At 41.8% G+C, this 20000-nt stretch overlaps 1 protein-coding gene across 4 annotated transcripts in view; it reads left to right on the top strand.

Moving 5' to 3' along the window:
- Nucleotides 1–20000, top strand: part of ift122 (intraflagellar transport 122 homolog (Chlamydomonas)) — a 138753-nt gene that overhangs the window by 52830 nt on the left and 65923 nt on the right. For 3 of the 4 annotated variants that reach the window (XM_072582782.1, XM_072582783.1, XM_072582779.1), the window contains exons 10-12: nucleotides 3276–3414; nucleotides 3579–3781; nucleotides 14089–14226. In XM_072582782.1, coding sequence (XP_072438883.1) covers nucleotides 3276–3414; nucleotides 3579–3781; nucleotides 14089–14226 — 480 coding nt within the window. The remainder of the gene's footprint in view (nucleotides 1–3275; nucleotides 3415–3578; nucleotides 3782–14088; nucleotides 14227–20000) is intronic. The other variant, XM_072582781.1, reaches the window with a different exon arrangement.

Genomic DNA, 20000 nt, shown 5'->3' on the forward strand with positions numbered 1-20000 from the left:
GTTTTTGGCTCACATATTTAGCGCACCGTGCTGCCAATAGCAACCGTGCGGGGCAGTTATTTTCCTGGTCTCCCACCCAACCGGAAATTTTGGAATTGGCCATAATCGCCGCTGCCAAATTTGGTTTAAATTAGATCGAAAGGTCACCCGCTGACTCGTATCTTTGCCATGGGCATATAGCACCGGTAAAACCAAAGATAAAACCAGACTAAAACAATCTCTAAAAGTTAAAATTGCTTCCCCGTCAAAAGCTTCCTCATACAGGCTGTTACCGGGGGGGAACCATGAGGAGGTTCGACCTTACTTTGTAATCGATAAAATATGTTCTGGATTAGTGGTGCTGGAAGAGCACAGCAGTTCAGGCAGCATCCAAGGAGCTTCGAAATCGACGTTTCGGGCAAAAGCCCTTCATCAGGAATCAATGGCTTTTGCCCGAAACGTTGATTTCAAAGCTCCTTGGATGCTGCCTGAACTGCTGTGCTCTTCCAGCACCACTAATCCAGAATCTAGTTTCCAGCAATTGCAGTCATTGTTTTTACCTCATCGATAAAATACGTAAAACGATCACAAAGGTGACTACGCAGGCACCGGTCGGAGACCAACAACCTTAAAAACACTGTAGTCACATCCCCTAAAGTGAGTATCCTACTTCCTCCCCACCCACACCAACACCTAGATATATTTGGTAATGTTAATACCATGTATAAATATATAAAGCTATAAAATTTCAATCTCAGCAGATACTAATTAAGTATAGTAACACAAAATAATAGAGGGAAAAAATCCCGCTCTAAAAGAAAGAGATATGGTAAGACAAGGCAGACACCCCTCCTCACCTGAATCAACTAGACCACCAGCCTATATGTATAAAACAAAAAGGAAAATCGCAAAGTGGAGAACAAATAAGCCCACTCCCTACCCCCCCCAGAGCTAATAATAAGCAATAAAGGTAATAAGAGAAAAAAAAGGATAAACCAGAGAAGGTTGGGGGGGGGGTGCAGAACAACATCATTCACCACACAAATTAACTCTTACAATTTATTTAAGAGAGTCCAAAAATTCCTTGGCCTTCTCCAGCGATCCGAAGTTATAGATGGACCCTTCGTGACTAAAAGGTAGCGTTGCTGGGTAGCGCAGGGAGTATTGAATGTTTAAATCCCGTAAATACTTCTTCGTTTCATCAAACGCCCTCCTCTTGTGGACCAAAGCTGGAAAAAGTCCTGAAACAGCGTAATCTTGGATCCTTTCTAAGTCATGGCTTGGGAATCTTTCCCGAGATCTCTGGAGGTTTCCAGGAGCATTTGCTTCTCCCTGTAACACTGCAGCTGGAACAGGATCAGGCGGGGTCACTGGTCCGACCTGGGCCTGCGTATTGCAACCCGGTGGGCCCATTCTACCCTTACCTGGCCTGATCCAGCCTCCAGCTTCAACATCTGAGGAAGCCACTGCTCCAGAAACACTGCAAGCTGGCCTTCCTCCTCCCGTTCGGGAAGCCCCAATGCTCGAGGTCGTCGATGTGATCTGCTAAGGCCCGGACTCACGGCCGATTCTGCAATAGCCTCAGACTCTCCCCTCCGACTCTATGTTCGATTATTTTCTATGTCTCGGTCGTGCTTTTGCAGCGCGACCGACAACAATTCTGACCTGCTCCTGGACTCTTCTATGAAGGTGTCAATCTTCTCTTCAAGCTTGGTAATCACTGCAACAAGGCTTGCCACCGTAGGTAAGTCCCCCGGGGTGGCTGCGGACACCTCTGCTGCAGCTGGGGAGGGTAGGGGAGGGGTTCCTGTGTGCTGCGAGCTGCGGGCATTCTTTCCCTTAGTCATTTTAACATGCAAAATGACTAGCTATATTAAATAAAAGTTATTTTAAATTATTTGGCAGGTGTGGTGGAGGCGGGTTGCCCACTTTGCCTGAGTCTTGGGCAGAGAACTACAGACTCAGACTTGCTTGGTTGCCGCCATCTTGGATCTCCCAAAGTCTGATATTGTCAGCTGTCACAGGAAGTGTGTCCTGAAAATTTAAAACCATTACAGATCCTTCCAGTGGCAGTGTCACCGGTAGTGTATTTGTCAGCGGGAGGCCTAATTCACGACTTGGCCTCTCGCACGATGTTCCAACTTGTGATTATATGCACTTAATACAAGAGCCCTTTGCTGAATTCGGCCTGAAGCTATGGGCAGTACTGTTTTGTTTTCTTAAGCAGACTAGCAGGGGTTGTGGTCCATTATTATTACAAATTTATATTTGTAAAGGTATTGGTGGAACTTCCTGATTCAAATATGACCACCAAACCTACCTTCTTTATCCAGGCATATTTACGCTCTGCGTTAGCCGAAGTCCTGGATGCAAATGCTGTTGTGCGTTCCCCTTCATTGGGCCAGCTATGAGCTAATACAAACCTGATGCTATATGGATCAGCATTGCATGTCAATACCAGATCTCGTTTGGGATCATAGTGCGCCAACACCCTGAAGGATGTCACCTGTTCCTTCACTTCCCAGAGCCAGCTTTCATAGTGAACAGAGCCTTTGACACTCTTGTTTATATCTGTCAGCCAGGGCTCCTTGATTGGAACAGGTTAATAGCCCCAATCAAGGATCTGATATGCTGTGAGGTCCACCTGGCTGACTTCGTTACAATCACTGCAGTAGCAACCTGACCTTTGAACATATTTTTCTGGACAATCTTCATCTGACTCTCCGTAGTTCAGTCAAAATGAAGTCTGAAGCCCAAAATCAAGAACACCCTAAGCCTTGGGCCTACTGCTTGCACCTGTCAAAAATGACCATCCTTTAATTTCTGGCTCATTTGATTGTGGAAAATAGACTTGTCACTAATCCAAATGTAATAATTATCGAAGTTTCAATTTGTGTACTTATTTATTTGTTGAATGCATACTTAGACAGAACTGTGAGAATAGGTGAAGTTTAAAGACTTTTCAGTTTTTTTTGTTTAGCTTGTGAAGGTGAATGCACTCACATGTTGAACCACTTGGTGGCACCTATCGTCAGTTTTCAGTATTGTTAAAATGAGTGTAAAGCTACAGTAATGATTAAAAATTAACTTGACATAATTCTAACAGTGTATCAAAAAGAAATTTCATACATTCGTATTTCAAAGAAACAGGAACAAGTCATTCAGTCTGTCAGATCTATTTTGCCATTTGAGTGTGGTTCAGCTATTACTGAAGAGGATTACATATCACTTTGTTTCTTTGTATTATTACTCTGGATAATGAGCAAGTGCAAATGATTCTGTATTCTTCTTACAAGGTCGTAGGTTGTCAAGATGGTACAATTGCCTTTTACCAAATAATTTTTAGCACGGTGCATGGATTATACAAGGACCGCTATGCCTATCGAGACAGTATGACTGATGTCATTGTCCAACATCTCATCACAGAACAGAAAGGTGAGTTTTTAAACAAAGGTGTGAGTAATTATAACTGGGATATTGCAGTTTCCCATACTAATGTAGTTAGTGATACATTTAGCACTTAGTGTAATCAGTCCAAGTGCATGCTATTGATAATGGCCAGTCTGTGCATTTATCATGTACCTTTTCCTCTTTCCTAGTGCGGATCAGATGCAGGGAACTCGTGAAGAAGATTGCTATCTATAAGAACAGACTAGCAATCCAGCTGCCGGAAAAAATCCTGATCTATGAGCTCTTTTCAGAAGATAATACTGACATGCATTACCGTGTAAAGGAGAAGATTACTAAGAAATTTGAATGCAACCTTTTAGTTGTATGCTCACAGCACCTTATCTTGTGCCTGGTATGCTGACGAATTAAAATTTCAGTTCATAGTTTTATTATGGTATAATATACAGTATATAGTTTATTTCCTTTATAGGAGGCATTCAACTTGGCTAGGTTTATAAAGAATGTCTTTCTCTAAATACTTTAAATAATAAAGTACTTTCAGGCATTGTTTCAAATTGCCTGACATTGTCAGGTAGAAATCTTGAACTTTGCTTAAATTACTGTAGATGGTGGAAGTTTGAAGTAAGAACAGAAAATTCTGAACTTACTGACCTTCTTTGGCATGAGAAACAGAATTTACCACTTAAGGTTGTGGAACTTTCAGCAGGCAGCGCAAATATGAGGTTTAGGCAGAGACATTACAGTGCAGAGGGAAGGAATGAACAAAAGGGAAACCCTGTATTAGACAAGTAGGCAGGAATGATTTTATATCAAAAGGGATGATCATGCAAGGCATTAGGAAGTGGTAATGAAACAGTTGAAGCAAAATATGGATCTAGAGATTGTGTGAATGATAATAGCAGAATCATTAAATGTAACTTTGAGAGGTGGTGACATAGTTATAATGTCACTGGCTTAGTAATTCAGAACCTTGGGTTAATGTTCTGAGGACATAGCTTTGAACCCCTCCATGCAGAGGAGTTCACTGAAACTCTGGAATGAAAAAGTAATCTAATCGTGACCATGTGCCGGGCAGGACAGTGGCTCAGTGGTTAGAACTACTGCCTCACAGTGCCAGGGATCTGGGTTCAATTCCACCCTCCGTCAATTGCCTGTGTGGCGTTTGTACATTCTCCCTATGTCTGTGTGGGTTTCCTCCGGGTGCTCCAGTTAGGTGAATTGGCCAAGCTAAATTGCCCATAGCCATGGGAAATGGAGGGTTACAGGGATAGGGTGGGGAGCTGGGTCTGGGTGGGATGCTCTTTGGAGGGTTGCTGTGGACTTGATGGGCCAAAAGGCCTGGTTTAATACTGCAGTGATTTTATGTAACTACACCAATTGTTGTAAAAAACCCATCTGGTTCAGTAATGTCCTTTAGAGACAGAATATGCAGTCCTTACCTGTCCTACATATGACTCCAGATCTTCACAACATGATTGATTCTTAGCTACATTCTAGGCAAGTAGGTAAGGGCAATGAATGTTGGTATAGCCAGCTACACCCATATCCCATTATTGAATAATAAAACAAGCCTGTTGTCTGTAAAAGTTGGAATTGATGTTATTGCCTGAAATTGCTGAACTCATATTGAGCCCAGAAGAATGCAAAATGAATACAGGAGGAACTTATCCTGGTTCTGGAAGGAAGGGGATGGAGTATGGGAGAGGTCAGGTATGGTCAAAGATCAATCATAGTGGAAAGGAATTGAACTCTTCGTTGAGGAGAAAGGAAGATATGAGAAATTGTTATGTGAAATGCTTAATGAAGAATGCATGCAGTGCGGATTGATCAGGATACTACTGGGGTGTGAGGAAGTCAAATTATGAGGAGAGAACTGACATACTGGCACTATTTCCATTGGAGCAGAGAAAACTGATGCATGCTTGTTTTTTAGTAGATTTTAAAGGCTGAAGGGTTTTACAGGATAAATAATTTTCTTTGATTGAAAAGTAGTTTATTGAAAATCATTGCTGAAAGTGAGGAGAGAGGTTAGAAGAATTATTTCTAATCAGAGAGCATAGAATATACTTGGTTGGAGCATGCATGGATAAGGTGTTCCATTGAGTATGCTCCACCATTTGACATGGCCACTGGTGGATTTTGAAGGGAAGGTCTGGATGGGTTACTACGTGATTGAGTGCAATAATCAGCATTCACTTTGTGAACGTGATGAGGACTTGATGGGAGAGTAATGTAGGAGCTGGTAAGACCTAAGGCACATTCCCTCAACAGGCTTTGTAGAGCCTTTCCTTGTAACATGTGAGTGGTTGCAGAATTGCAATAAACTACACCTTGTTTATGCTACGAGGTTCTCCTTATTAGAAAAAAAGGTGGCTACCCTTGCAAAGTGGACCATGTAAATCCCAAAAGAACCCACATACTTAAACGATATGGATGACAGCATACACAAAGCTTTTTGTTTCATCTACACTTTTCCGGCTCTCTTCCATTCCCCTAATCAAAATCTGTTGAAGTGCACGGAACATGGAAATGTTTGGTGCCTGGAGTCATTGAGGCAGAAACTACAGGCTAGATTTCTTTTTATGCCTGATAATTGCAGAGACTGATCCAGACTTCATATCCTTGTGTTATGTTTTACCCAGAAATATGTTTCTGACTGCGTACTCATCCTTACTTGCACCAAGATTCATCCACTTGTCACTTCTGCATTTGCTAAATTATACGAGCAGTCAAATTCTCAATTTTAAAATACTCATCCTTTTTCTCTCCTCTTCATAACCCTAAATAACCTTTTGCGATATCTGCTGTCCTCTAATTCTGGTCTCTCGAGCAACCCTAATTTCAATTGTGGAGCAGTTAGTGACCCTGCTTTGTGCCAAGGCCTTAAGCTCTGGAATTCCGCCCCTAAACCTCTTCCTCTTTCTACTTCTCTGTTCTGCTTTAAGAGGCACCTTAAAATCCATCTCTTTTAGAGAGAGATGGTCACCTGCTCAATATCTCCTTTAGTATTTGCTAGGGTTTAGATTGTAGCCCCCTCTCTTCTGAGACAATTCTGGGTTCAAGTCCCACTGCAGGATGTCAGCACAAATGTCAAGGTTGACACTCTAATGTGGTATCTAGGAAGTGCTGCATTGTCTGTGGTGTGTCTTTTGGGTAAACCCAGCCATGTATACATTTTTAAATGGATGTGAGAAAATACGTGAGCTTACTTCCAAGAAGAGTAGGAAAGTTCTCCCAGTTCTAGCCAATATTTATTCTTCAATCAACATTACAAGAACAGATTATTTTACTATTATCAAATTGGTTGTCCAGTTTCCCATTTGACACATCTAGTCATGGGAAGCACTGTATAAATGTTGGTGAAAGTTTTTCTATTAGTGTCTCAGTGTAAGATTGTACTTTATCACACTCCTATGATGTTCCTTGAGGCATTTTAGTACAAGGAAAGCTGTATGTAAATATAATCAGATTGGCTTTGAGCATGAGAAATCATATCTCACTGACTTGGTTGAGTTTTTTTTAAAGTTTGGAAGGTTTGAGTTATTAGATAGGCTGGAACATTTTTTTCACTGGAGTATAGGAGGTTGAGAGGTAAAAACAATGACTGCAGATGCTGGAAACCAGATTCTGGATTAGTGGTGCTGGAAGAGCACAGCAGTTCAGGCAGCATCCAAGTAGCTTTGAAATCGACGTTTCGGGCAAAAGCCCTTCATCAGGAATGATGAAGCCCTTTCCTGATGAAGGGCTTTTGCCCGAAACGTCGATTTCGAAGCTACTTGGATGCTTCCTGAACTGCTGTGCTCTTCCAGCACCACTAATCCAGAATATAGGAGGTTGAGAGATGACCTTATAGAAGTTAATAAAATAATGAGGGTTTTCGATCGAGTTAATTGTAGTTGTCTTTTCCCTAGGATGGGAGATTTCAAGACCAGGAGACAAATCTTTAAGATAAGAGTAGAGAAATTTATAAAAGACTCGAGAGACAAATTTTTTACACAGAAGGTGATGCGTGTATGGAATGAACTTCCTGAGGAAGTGGTGGATGTGAGTACAATTACAAAGTGTAAAAGACATTTGGCTAAATACATGAATAGGAAACGTTTGGAGGGATATAGACCAGGAGCAGGCAGATGGGACTAATTTAGCTTGAGTTTATCTTCGGCATGGACAGGTTGGAATGAAGGGTCTGTTTCCATGCTGTATGACTCTATAAGTGACAAAGAAGATTGATGAAAGCACAGCAGTAGACATTGTCCATATGGAATTCAGCAAGGCATTCAACAAGGTTTTGCATGGTAGAATAGTTAGCAAGGTTAGATCATGTGGAATCCTGGGGGGGTGCGGGGGTGTGAGTGGGAAACTGGTGTAGCCGACGTTAATGCCATTTGATTGGAGAGTCTCAAGGCGGAAGGTGAGGTGTTCTTTCTCCAGGTCTTGGGTGGCTTGGATTTGGCAGTAGAGGAGGCCCAGGACTTGCATGTCCTTGGTGGAGTGTGAGGGGGAGTTAAAGTGGCCACAGATCAGTGGGGTTGTTTGGTGTGTGTCTCCCAGAGATGTTCCCTGAGACGTTCCATGAGTTGGTGTCCTGTCTCCCCAATGTAGAGGAGATCATGTCGAGAGCAACAGACACAGTAGATGAGGTGTTTGGATGAGCAGGAAAATACCTGTCCATCTTCCTTCCTACCTAACCGCTTCACCCTCCTGTCCGACCTATCATCATTACTCCCCACCTGCATCTACCTGTTGCCTTCCCAGCTACCTCATCCCCCACCCCATCCTCCTATTTATCTCTTGGCACTCCCCCATCCCTGACTTTCCTGATGAAGGGCTTATGCCCAATATGCTGATTCTCCTGCTTCTCTGATGCTGCCTGACCTGCTGTGTTTTGTCCAGTGCCACACTTTTTAACCTATATAGGAGTTGGGATGTCATGTTGCAGCTGTGCAGGACATTGATGAGGCCACTTTTGGAATACTATGTTCAATTCCGATCTCCCTGCTAAAGGAAAGGTGTTATTGAACTTGAAAGGGTTCAGAAAAGATCTACAAGGATATTGCCAGGATTGGAGGATTTGAGCTATAAGGAGAGGCTGAATAGGATGGGGCCTTTTTCCCTGGAGTGTTGGAGGCTGAGGGAGTTAATTGTAGTTGTCTTTTCCCTAGGATGGGAGATTTAAAGACCAGGAGACAAATCTTTAAGATAAGAGGAGAGGTTTATAAAATCATGAGGGGCATGAATATGATAAATAGCCTTTTTATCAGGATAGGGGAGTCCAAAACTACAGGGCAAATGTTAAGGTTCGGTTTAGGATTAGGGTTTGGGTGCAATCCGGTGGCTCAGTGGTTAGCACTGCTGCCTCAATGCTACCAGGAACTGGGTTCGATTCCAGCTGGCTTTCCTCCAGGTGTTTCAGTTTCCTCCCACAGTCCAAAGATGTCCATAGTGTTCAGGGATGTGCAGTCTAGATGGATTAGCCATGGGAAATGCAAGTTTATAGGTTAGGGGATGATTCTGGGTGGAGATGGGCGACACGGTGGCACAGTGGTTAGCACAGCTGCCTCACAGTGCCAGAGACCCGGGTTCAATTCCCGCCTCAGGCGACTCTCTGTGTGGAGTTTGCACATTCTCCCCGTGTCTGCATGGGTTTCCTCCCACACTCCAAAAATGTGCAGGTTAGGTGAATTGGCCATGCTAAATTTCCCATAGTGTTAGGTGAAGGGGTAAACGTAGGGGAATGGGTCTGGGTGGGTTGCGTTTCGGTGGGTCGGTGTAGACTTGTTGGGCCGAAGGGCCTGTTTCCACACTGTAAGTAATCTAATCTAATCTAAAAAAATTCACCTCAGAGAGTCAGTGTATGGACTAGCTAGGCAGAATGGCCAGCTTCCACAATGTAGGGATTCAATGATTCTGTGACAGGGAAAACATTTAAAAGGGATCTGAGGGATGCTTTCACACAGAAGAGTGATGCATGTAGGATGAGCTCCAGAGGAGGAGGGCAATACAATTACAACATTTAAAAGGCATCATTTATTACACAAATAAGAAGGGTTGAGAGGGAAATGGGCCAAATGCTGGCAAATGGGATTAGATCAGTTTTGGATATCTGATCGGCATGGACGAATTGGACTAGAGGGTTTGTTTCTGTGCTGTATTACTTTAAGTAGTTCACGTCCCATTTGCTCTGAGATGTCTCATAACAGATTTACCAGGATGTTGCTGGATATGGAAGTTTGAGTTAAAAAGGAAGGCTGGATAGGGTGGGACATTTTTCTGTGGAGCTTAGGAGGTTGAGAGGTGATTTGGTAGAAGTTTATAAAATAATGAGAGGTATAGATAGATTTGATGGTAGTTGTCTTTTCCCTAAGATGGGGAATTTCAAAAACAAAGGAGTACATTTTTAAGGTGAGAGGAGAGAGTTTTAAAATTACATAAGAGGCCATTTTTTTACACAGAGGGTAGTTTGCATGTGGAATGAACTTCCTGAGGAAATGTGGATGCGGGTACAATTACAATGTTTAAATGACATTTGGATGGATACATGAATACAAAAAGTTTGGAGGGATATGGGCCAGGAGCAGGCAGGTGGGACTAGTTTAGTTTGGGACTTTGTTCGGCATGGATTGGTTGGACCAAAGGGTCTGTTTCTGTGCTGCATGACTCTATGCTGTATGACTCATATGTGAACAGGTTGATTAGAAATAACTATAAATGTAAGCGATCACTGCTAATGCTTCAGCCACTGTTGATGTGTGTCAATTGGCAGCTGGTTTTGCCACAACAGTGACTACAAAGTAACTTGCTTACTTTGGAATAGCTGTGTGAGGAAGATTTACTTGTTCTTTGATTTTCTTTTCTGTTACAGGAGACATTAAACATCTGATAGATTTGAAAGGAACGTGGTTTTATTATAACAGATTTAATTCACTCCAAGGACAGGCAGGCTCCTTCTATTCTACTGCAGTCACATGTTGGGTGCACCTAAGCTTTCTGAGAATCCTTGCCCTCCAACTTTGCCCTCAGACTGCCAGCCAAAACAACCAAAATTAAGACATCACTGTGTGAGGAACTGCAGGTGGAAACTCCTGTCATACCACTCTGTAGCACATTGTGTTTACACCACCCAAATACAGTGCACATGCTGTGCAATCTGTTTCTTAATAACCTCATACACTTGTCCTTTAGTTTTAAAATACCAGGCTCTTTTTCTTCATATATTTATGATATAGCCCATTTTCTTGTTGCCATAATAATGTAATAATAACAAAAGTGTCTACATTCAAACTCCTTGGCCAGATCAAGATACACAAGTAGAAATTGCAAAATTAAAAATTTGTTATATTGTGATTGTATTTGGGTTGCTCTGGAAGTGATATATTTTTCCATATATAAACCCGTTTGCTTTCTGTTTTATTAATGCTCCCATGCCATTAGTGACTATGGCCTAACACACCACCATGTGTGAGTCTAAACAATGAAAGCTAACAAGCTACCAACTTGGGCAACCTTCAGAAATCAGCCCTGCCCTTACCAAATGCCAACACAGATTAGTTTCCAGGCAGCGTCTCTTAAAACAATCAGTAAGGAACATCCAAGCTGATTTCCATCACCCCTATCCTAACCAATTGCTCCAATTAGAAATGTGTGGGCTAATTACAGGAGCTAAACTTTTGCTTCAACTAAAATCAGCTAACCCAGCGAGGGGTCAGGCTGAAGTCTATATGGTGCTTCTCTACACACAATACATTTACTGGTCTTTGTCTTTAACTTTTAAATGCTTGTCCTGTAAGTTTAGAATGCTGAATATTTAAAAATTATAAGTGACAGAACATATGGGAACATGAAGTAATTTCATATGCACTATATTCTAAAATGACAAAATCAAATCTGAATGTTGTTACAAATTGTCTCTCTCATTGAAATGTCAATCTGTAGTTCTAGACAAGGTATGAAAATATGTTCGCACCATGCCCTTGAAGGTTAATAGCTAAACTGGGTCAATCACTAGACACTGAATTACATTACCATGTCTGAAAACCTCTCAGATCTGTTTCACAGCTGGGAAGCATAAAGTGACATATTGAATGCCACATTTGGAGTGATTTTAAAAGGCATCCGAAACTGAGCTGAAGGGATTTGGAGAAATAAGAAGCTCATTGTCCATTCTCTCATATGAAGGGTCTCTTTATGGCAAGGTAGGAAGGGATAGCGTTATACTCATGGAGTCGTGCCCTAGTAAAGGTCAGGAGAAAGAAAATGGAAAAAGTTTTATGTATCCCCACTTTTACAAAATGGAATTAGTAATTGAAGTAAACTTTGTGACTTTGAATTTGAGGGGAAAGTTCATTTTTAATTTGCTTGCTACAGTTAAAAAGTTACTTTATATTTCTCCTCTTCCCTATTTTTAAGGTGAATCTGCCTTGATTATTTATTTCATTCACTTACTGCACCACGTTCCTGAGTTTAGAGGAAAGGTTGGCCTTTGGTTGGCTCTCTCTGACAGAAACTTAGTGTGAAGGCAGCATATTTAGATTAGAATTGATCCGAAAGTTCAAATTTACAAAGAATTTTGTGAGCAGTGTAGAAACTGAAAATAAATTCTTTTATAGAGTTTTGGGCATCAATTAAACCATTTGCCATTTGAATTTGAGCTGTTGTGTCCATTGGATTAGAACGTAGAATGTTACAATGCAGTACAGGCCCTTTGGCCCTCAATGTTACGCCAACCTGTGAAATGAATCTGATACCCATCTAACCTACACCCTTCTATTATTACCCGTATGTATGTCCAATGCCCATTTAAATGCCTTGACATTGGCGAGTCTACTACTGATGCAGGCAGGCTATTCCACGCCCCTGCTACTCTCTGAATAACGAAACTAACCCTTATATCTATCCTAAATCTCTCACCCCTCAATTTAAAGCTGTTTCCCCTCGTGTTAGCCTTCACCATCCAAGGAAAAAGGCTCTCACTGTCCACCCTGTCTAACCCTCTGATTCTCAATTAAGTTACCTCTCAATCTTCTTCTCTCTAACGAAAACAGCTTCTGTTCCCTCAGCCTTTCCTCCATACCAGGGAACATCCTAGTAAATCTCCTCTGAACCCTTTCCAAAGCTTCCACATCCTACCTATAATGCGGTGACCAGAATTGTATGCAATCTTCCAGGTATGGCCTTACCAGTGTCTTGTACAGCTGAAGCATGAGCTCATGACTCCGAAACTCAATCCCACCCGACCAATAAATGCCAACGCACCATATGCCTTTTTAACAACCCTACCAACCTGGGTAGCAACTTTCAGGGATTCATGCACCTGGACACAGAGGGTCTCTGTTCATCTACACTGCCAAGAATTTTACCATTAGCCCAGTACTCTGCATTCCTGTTATTTCTTCTGAAGTGAATTACCTCACACCTTTCTGCATTAAACTCCATTGCCACTTCTCCACTTCTGCATTTTAACTATGTCCCTCTGTAACACACAACATCCTTCGACACTATCCACAACTCTGCCTACCTTAGTGTCATCAGCAAATTTACTAACCCATCCTTCTACGCCCACATCCAGATCATTTATAAAAATGACAAACAGCAGTGGCCCCAAAACAGACCCTTGCGGCATACCGCTAGTAACTAGTAACATTTCTCATCAACCATCTTCCACCAAGCCAATTTCTGATCCAATTCGCTAAATCACCTTCAATCCTGAAACTCCATATTTTGTGCAATGGCCTATCATGTTGAATCTTATCAAACGCCTTACTGAAGTCCATATACACCACATCAACCACTTTACCTTCATCCACCTGTTTTGTCACCTTCTCAAAGAACTCAATAAGGTTAGTTAGGCACAACCTACCCTTCACAAACCATGTTGACAATCTCTAATCAAATTATTCCTTTCCAGATGATTATAAATTTCCTATCTCTTATAATCTTTTCCAACACCTTACCCAGAACCAAAGTAAGGCTCACTGGCCTATAATCACCATGGTTGACTCAACTTCCCTCCTTAAACAAGGGAACATTATTTGCTATCCTCCAGTCTTCTGGCACTACTCCTGTCGACTATGATGACACAAAGATCAAAACCAAAGGCTGTGCAATCTCCTCTTGGCTTCCCAGAGAATCCGAGGATAAATCCCATCTGGGCCGGGGTTTTATCTATTTTCAGATCTTCCAAAATTGCTAAAATCTCCTCATTGTCAACCACAAGCCATCTAATCTAGTAGCCTGTATCTCCTTATTCTCACTCTCATTGCCCTTTTCCAATGTGAATACTGATGAAAAGCATTCATTAAGCGCTTCCCTATGTCCTCAGATTCCACACATAACTTTCCATTACTATCTTTGATTAACCCTAATCTTACTCTGGTCATTCTTTTATTCCTGATATACCTATCGAAGGCCTTAGGGTTTTCTTTAATCCTATCCGTCAACAATTTCTCATGTCTCCTCCTGGCTCTTCTTAGTCCTGTCTTTAGATCTTTTCTGGCTAACTGAGGTAGAAATTAGGTTCCACTGGGACCAGGAAAGAAGTTTGCACCAGTTGAGACTTCTAAGTGTTATGTTCTGCTTGGACTGTGTTTAATCCAGATTTTGAGCCTTGCGCAGTTAAATTAAATTGGGTACTCTTTCAATTAATGACACTCTTGCCAGCCATTTGCAACTTTATTAATGCCTTCTTTATGTCCCATGTAGGAAAAGAGATTGCAGTGCTTGTCATTTAGTGGTGTGAAGGAGAGAGAATGGCTCATGGAATCACTTATTCGCTATATTAAGGTCATTGGAGGACCATCAGGAAGAGAAGGCCTGTTAGTTGGTCTGAAGAATGGTCAGGTACTGTTAATGCAGCACATTTTTAATAAGATAGGGGACCTTGTTTTTTACCCCTCAGCTTTACTTTATATCACTGAGTTGGATGGAATAGTAATTCAGAGATTGTTGCTTTACGTCTTGGCTGAATTATATCAGCTCCTGTGGAGATAAAAGCCCAACCATTTGCATTTGTTTTCAGTAATTTTTTATGATAGGAACGATTGAGAAAGAAATGTATAACACACTTAATGTTTGAGCAAGATGATTTAATGCTGAATCATTGGCAAAGTTCAATTTGCATGAAACTGGAAGGGACATTATCGCTATTTTCACTTCTTTCCAATTTGATGGATCACTGCTTTCCAATTTGATGGATCACTGCTTTCAGATAACTATACCCCACTGGACAAGGAAAATTGATCCTTGAAGCCCCTGTGGTTTATTAAAATTAGCAAGATTTCGAGAGCAAGTTTGAACATAGGATGGAACACCTACCGAGAAGGTAGGAAATTTGAAGCAAATGATTGCATATGAGTTTAGAAAAAATGTGTTCCTGTACTTAGCTTTATCACTGGGGAAGACCCAGAACACAGGAGGAGAATTTTTAACCAGGAGGTGAAAACTAATAAACTCCTCTAGCCCCTCACCCATTCCAGATTCTTTCATGTTCTCTGACTCATCCATTGTCTCACCCCACTTTCACCTTGCTTACACTTATTCGCATTGGCTTTCCCTACATCATCTAGCCTTTCCTGTCTTTTGTAGTTCCGCTTTCTAGTGTGTCAATATTTTGTAACACTCTTTACGACCTCTAATCACTTTTGTGCCATCTGGCCCCGTTGACACCTTCCTGCATCCTGTTTCTAGGTTAGGCAGTCAGTCTGCATCCCTGCAGTTGGATGGCTCAGTGCCATATTTGTTACAAAATCGTAATTAACACAAAGAGCATGAATGAGTAAATGGTAAAATGATGATTCAAAATAGAAATTTAAGACTTTTTTTAATGCACTTTAAGGTTTTTGTAATAAATGTAAAATGTTGGTCCTAAGGAATGCAATATTTTCACCACTGCGGTCAGTGAATCAAGCATTAAACTCATCTGTCAGACATAGCGTAGCTTAGAGACTGACTGAAGTTATATGTGCTCAAGCCATGTTATATCATGAAGTAAGTGACTCTGAGATGAGCAAAGACTTAAGTTCAGTTGGTTAGTCAAGAATCATGTACCATTTCTTTACCGTGGGCTTTCTTTTTCATCACAATATATTGATTGCTTTCAGAAACATAAGGGGCCAAGAATGTAATATTATCACAGTGGTGAGCACTGCTCTTTTTTGAGCTCTGTAGAATTATTAACCACTATACAGCACATTAAGCCATCAGACATTTGGCAAGCTACTCAGAAAATGCTGGTGTTAGAAATCGGATTATCTCATAAAATCCCTACAGTTTGGAAGAGGGTTAGATGTAGGTTTGCTTGCTGAGCTGAAAGGTTCATTTCCAGACATTTCGTTACCTTACTAGGTAACATCTTCAGTGGGCCTCATGCAAAGCAATGCTGAAAATTCCTGCTTTTTATTTATGTTTCTCAAAACTCGCTGGAAGAGGGTTATTCAAGCCTATAGAGTATGCACTGATCCTCCAAAGAGCATCCCACCCAGACCTCTATCAATCGACCTACCTTGCACATCCCTAGATGCTACAGAACAAATTAGCATGGCCCATCCATCCAACCTGCACATCTTTGGACTGTGGGAGGAAACCGGAGCACCTGGAGGAAACCCACGCAGACACTGAGAACATGTGAACTCCACATAGACAGTACCCAAAGCTGGAATCGAATCCGGGTCTCTGGCACATTGAGGCATAAGTGCTATTATTTGACCAAAATGAAATGAAAAGGAAGACAACCTTTTGATTAACAAGTTTGAGAGTTCCTCCAATGACTGAATATTTAGGATTCTCTGCTTACACAACTTGATCTTTAACATTGCATATCCTGGAAGTGGCTGCCAACCACTTTGTCACCAAGTGTAAATGCATGCCAGCATTTTAAACTTGCAGATATGGGGCATGAAAGGTATCCATAGCAGGTTAGCACATACCTCGATTTGAAATATAGGTTCCGCTGACTACAGAAACAATGTACTGTAGATGCTGGGAATCCAAAATAAAAACAGCAAAATCTGTTAATAACTGACAGAACAACCAATGTCAGTTGAGAATGAAATAGAGGATGGAATCTTATAGGGGCCTGAATGACATGGATTATGGTAAGAAAAGTGATAACATCACGCAAGAGGTCCAATGAGGACTGTCTCGAAATTGGGAGCAATTTGCTGCATTTTTAAACTCCGTTCTGAATGTGGAGGCGAGATTTTCACTCCACAGTGGTGAGTTGCCTATTAATTACTTGTTAACCATCTTATTAACTGCACATCTCACCTAAGTGATGTGCTGATTTCTATTTTACCATCTGCGGTAGGCAAATAAGATGATAGAAATTCCCAACATGGAAAGTCAGAATGGCTATCTGGCAACTTCAGCTGACTGTGAAGAACCTCTGTTTTATTCACCACATAACAGCATCTCAAGGCACAATCCATGGGCACCAATCACACACATCCCTTGTCCATGGACATTAGCATTCAGTATTTGCCAACTCTTCAGCATCCTCAGGCACCTCTCTGATCCACTTGCAGGATGCCTAGGAAGTTGAGACGCACATGGCAAGATGCCCCAGCAACTAACATTGAAAGGCAGCAACAAGGGCATTTTGTGCCCAGGTCAGACATCCAGCTCATACATTGGACCTGGCTACATCTCAGGGCTAATAGTTACAATGTTTGAAAGATATTTGGATAAGTACATGAATGAGAAATGTTTGGAGGGATATGGGCCAAATGCAGCCAGGTGGGATTAATTTAGTTTAGAATTATATTCTGCATGGATTGGTTGAACTGAAGGGTCTGTTTCCCTTCTGTATGACTCTATGCTCCCTCACTTAATGCCCACCTGGAAGCTCATCATATCCCTGCTTTTCTTTGCCTGCCTTGCCATGCCATTTAGTACAGTCACACAATCAAGCAGTTGGCCTTGCTAGTCAGGAGTCTGATTGAAGGGGGCCCACATTTTGCTGTGCAGCATAGAGACATGTCAATTTCATACCTACCCCATGTGCCAGCAGCTTATGTGAGCATACTTAAGAAATGTTGGGAATATTTATTTATAGTCAAGAGCACCCTGGCTTCAAAGTGAGGAAGTAGTGTATGACTGTAGCTGGTATGGTTACCTCATATGTCCAGGGTTGAAGTGGAAAGATGGGCAGGTGTAGGCCCATATAGATGGACAGGATGGGGACATGGGAAGGTGTGAAGCCTTTGCGTTACATTGGAATGGCTCCTAGTAAGGGGATCTTAATATTCAGTACCTCACTGACATGTAGGGGTGGAAACTGAAAACCATTGCCCAAAGAACAGTTGCTATCGCCTTCCATTGTGCTGGAAATTAAGACTATGCATTAGCTGAGTGGGATGTACATGGGTTAGGGTAGATATTTAATAAGTTGAATTTGGCCTCACAGAGAGACAGCCTCCGTAAAACTCAATGAAACAGACGCTGAGCCAAAAAGGCATAAGATTTAGCCTGGAGTTAATTTTTCAAGACTGACAAAAGGTCATAAACCTGAGACAGTGAGTCGATATTTCTGTCTCCACAGATGTTGTTTGATTTACTGAGTAATTCCAGCTTTTTCTGTTTTATGGCAGCATCTTTAAACTATCTGTTTAAAATTGACCACATTTAGATTAGATTACTTACAGTGTGGAAACAGGCCCTTTGGCCCAACAAGTCCACACCGACCCATCGAAGCGCAACCCACCCTGACCCCTACATTTACCCCTTCACCTAACACTACGGGCAATTTAGCATGGCCAATTCACCTGGCCTGCACATCTTTGGACTGTGGGAGGAAACCGGAGCACCCGGAGGAAACCCACGCAGACACGGGGAGAATATGTAAACTCCCCACAGTCAGTCGCCTGAGACGGGAATTGAACCCAGGTCTCTGGTGCTGTGAGGCAGCAGTTATAACCACTGTGCCACTGTGCCGCCCATGTAATATAATAGTATGTGCCCAGGCTACCACTAATCAGAGAATGTCCTCTTAAATCATAGAATCTCCATTGAGTTCACACTGCCCTTCGAAGAGCATCCCACTTAGACCCATCATGCCACCCTGCATTCCCTATGGCTAATCCACCTAGCCTGCACATCACTAAATACTAGGGGCAATTTGGTATAGCCAATCCACCCAATCTGCACATCTTTGGACTGTGGGAGGAAACCAGAGCACCCAGCAGAAATCCACACAGACACAGGAAGAATTGTGTGCAAACTCCACACAGACAGTTGTCCGATGGTGGAATCACTGAGCTAGTAGTGTTAATCACTGAGCCATTGTGCTGCCCAGTATAGTTAGGTCATCTATTGAGTTGTTACCTGTATTGCTTGAGGCTAACAATGCTAGTCAGCATTTATCTATTGTTTAAAGAGGAATGGAGACATTCAACAGCTTGGAGTGTGTGAACAGCATGGGAGGAAAAGGAATCATCAAGCTGTGTTGCAGCAGATGGAGAGACTGTAGTTGTTTATTATCATTAAATATTCAATTTCAGAACATATGACTTAAAGTAGATCGCACAATTAGTTTAAAGAAATGACTCAATACAGAACTGTAAACTAATAAAATAGATACCATATTAGAAAAGTTCAGTAGTGTAATTGCAACACAGCATAGGAACATCATCAAATGGTTGCAACACTAAAACAGACCATTTGGCCTGTTGATTATTGGAAGGATGTGGAAACTTTAGAGTGGGTGCAGAGGAGATTTATTTGGATGCTGCCTGGACTGAAGGGCATGTCTTATAAAGAAAGGTTGAGGGAATTAACGCTTTTCTCATTGGAGCGAAGAAGGGTGACTTGATAGAGGTGTACAAGGTGATGAAAGGCATGGATCGAGTGAATTGTCAGAGACTTATTCCCAGGGCAGAAATGGCTATCACAAAGGGCATAATTTTAAGGTAATTGGAGGAAGGTTTAGGAGAGATGTCAGAGGCAGGTTCTTCACACAGTGTGTGTTGGGTGCATGGAATGCACTGCCAGCAGTGGTAGTAGGGTCAGAGACATTAGGGACATTTGAGCGACTCTTGCAAAAGTACATAGAAGATAGTAAAATGAAGGGTATGTAGGTTAGTTTGCTCTTCAAGTAGGATAAAAGCTTGGCACAACATCAAGGGCCGAAGGGCCTATACTGTGCTGTACTGTTCTATGTAATAACCTTTAGTATAAAGTTCTTAAACATAATGTATTATGAATACACGTGTAATACGGAGAATTTGTAATGTGAACCTTGGCAACTGGATCACTGAATCATGTCTGTTTCTTTGAGAAGCCACTTCAGGAGCATCTGACATATTAATGAAATGTATAATGACTGCACAGTACAAATGATCAGTGCTGCCACAGTTTCTCAATGTCCAAAGCCAGCAGTTTGTCTCATCATTGGTCATTTGGACTGCTGGGATGATGTAAAGGGCAGGGAGAGTTTATTTCCCATGACCCCAGTTGAAGTCATGATCCACACATTGGAACCCGTTTGTCTAGTTCCTTCTCAATTTTGAACACCTCTGTCCAATCTCCTCTCAGGCTTCTTCAAAGATGATAACCTCAACTTCTCTAATCTTTCCTTACCTCTAAAATTATTTATCCCTGCAGTTATTCTCAAACCTTTT

This window comes from Chiloscyllium punctatum, chromosome 12 (assembly GCF_047496795.1).
Source record: "Chiloscyllium punctatum isolate Juve2018m chromosome 12, sChiPun1.3, whole genome shotgun sequence".
In the NCBI taxonomy this organism is placed as follows: domain Eukaryota; kingdom Metazoa; phylum Chordata; class Chondrichthyes; order Orectolobiformes; family Hemiscylliidae; genus Chiloscyllium; species Chiloscyllium punctatum.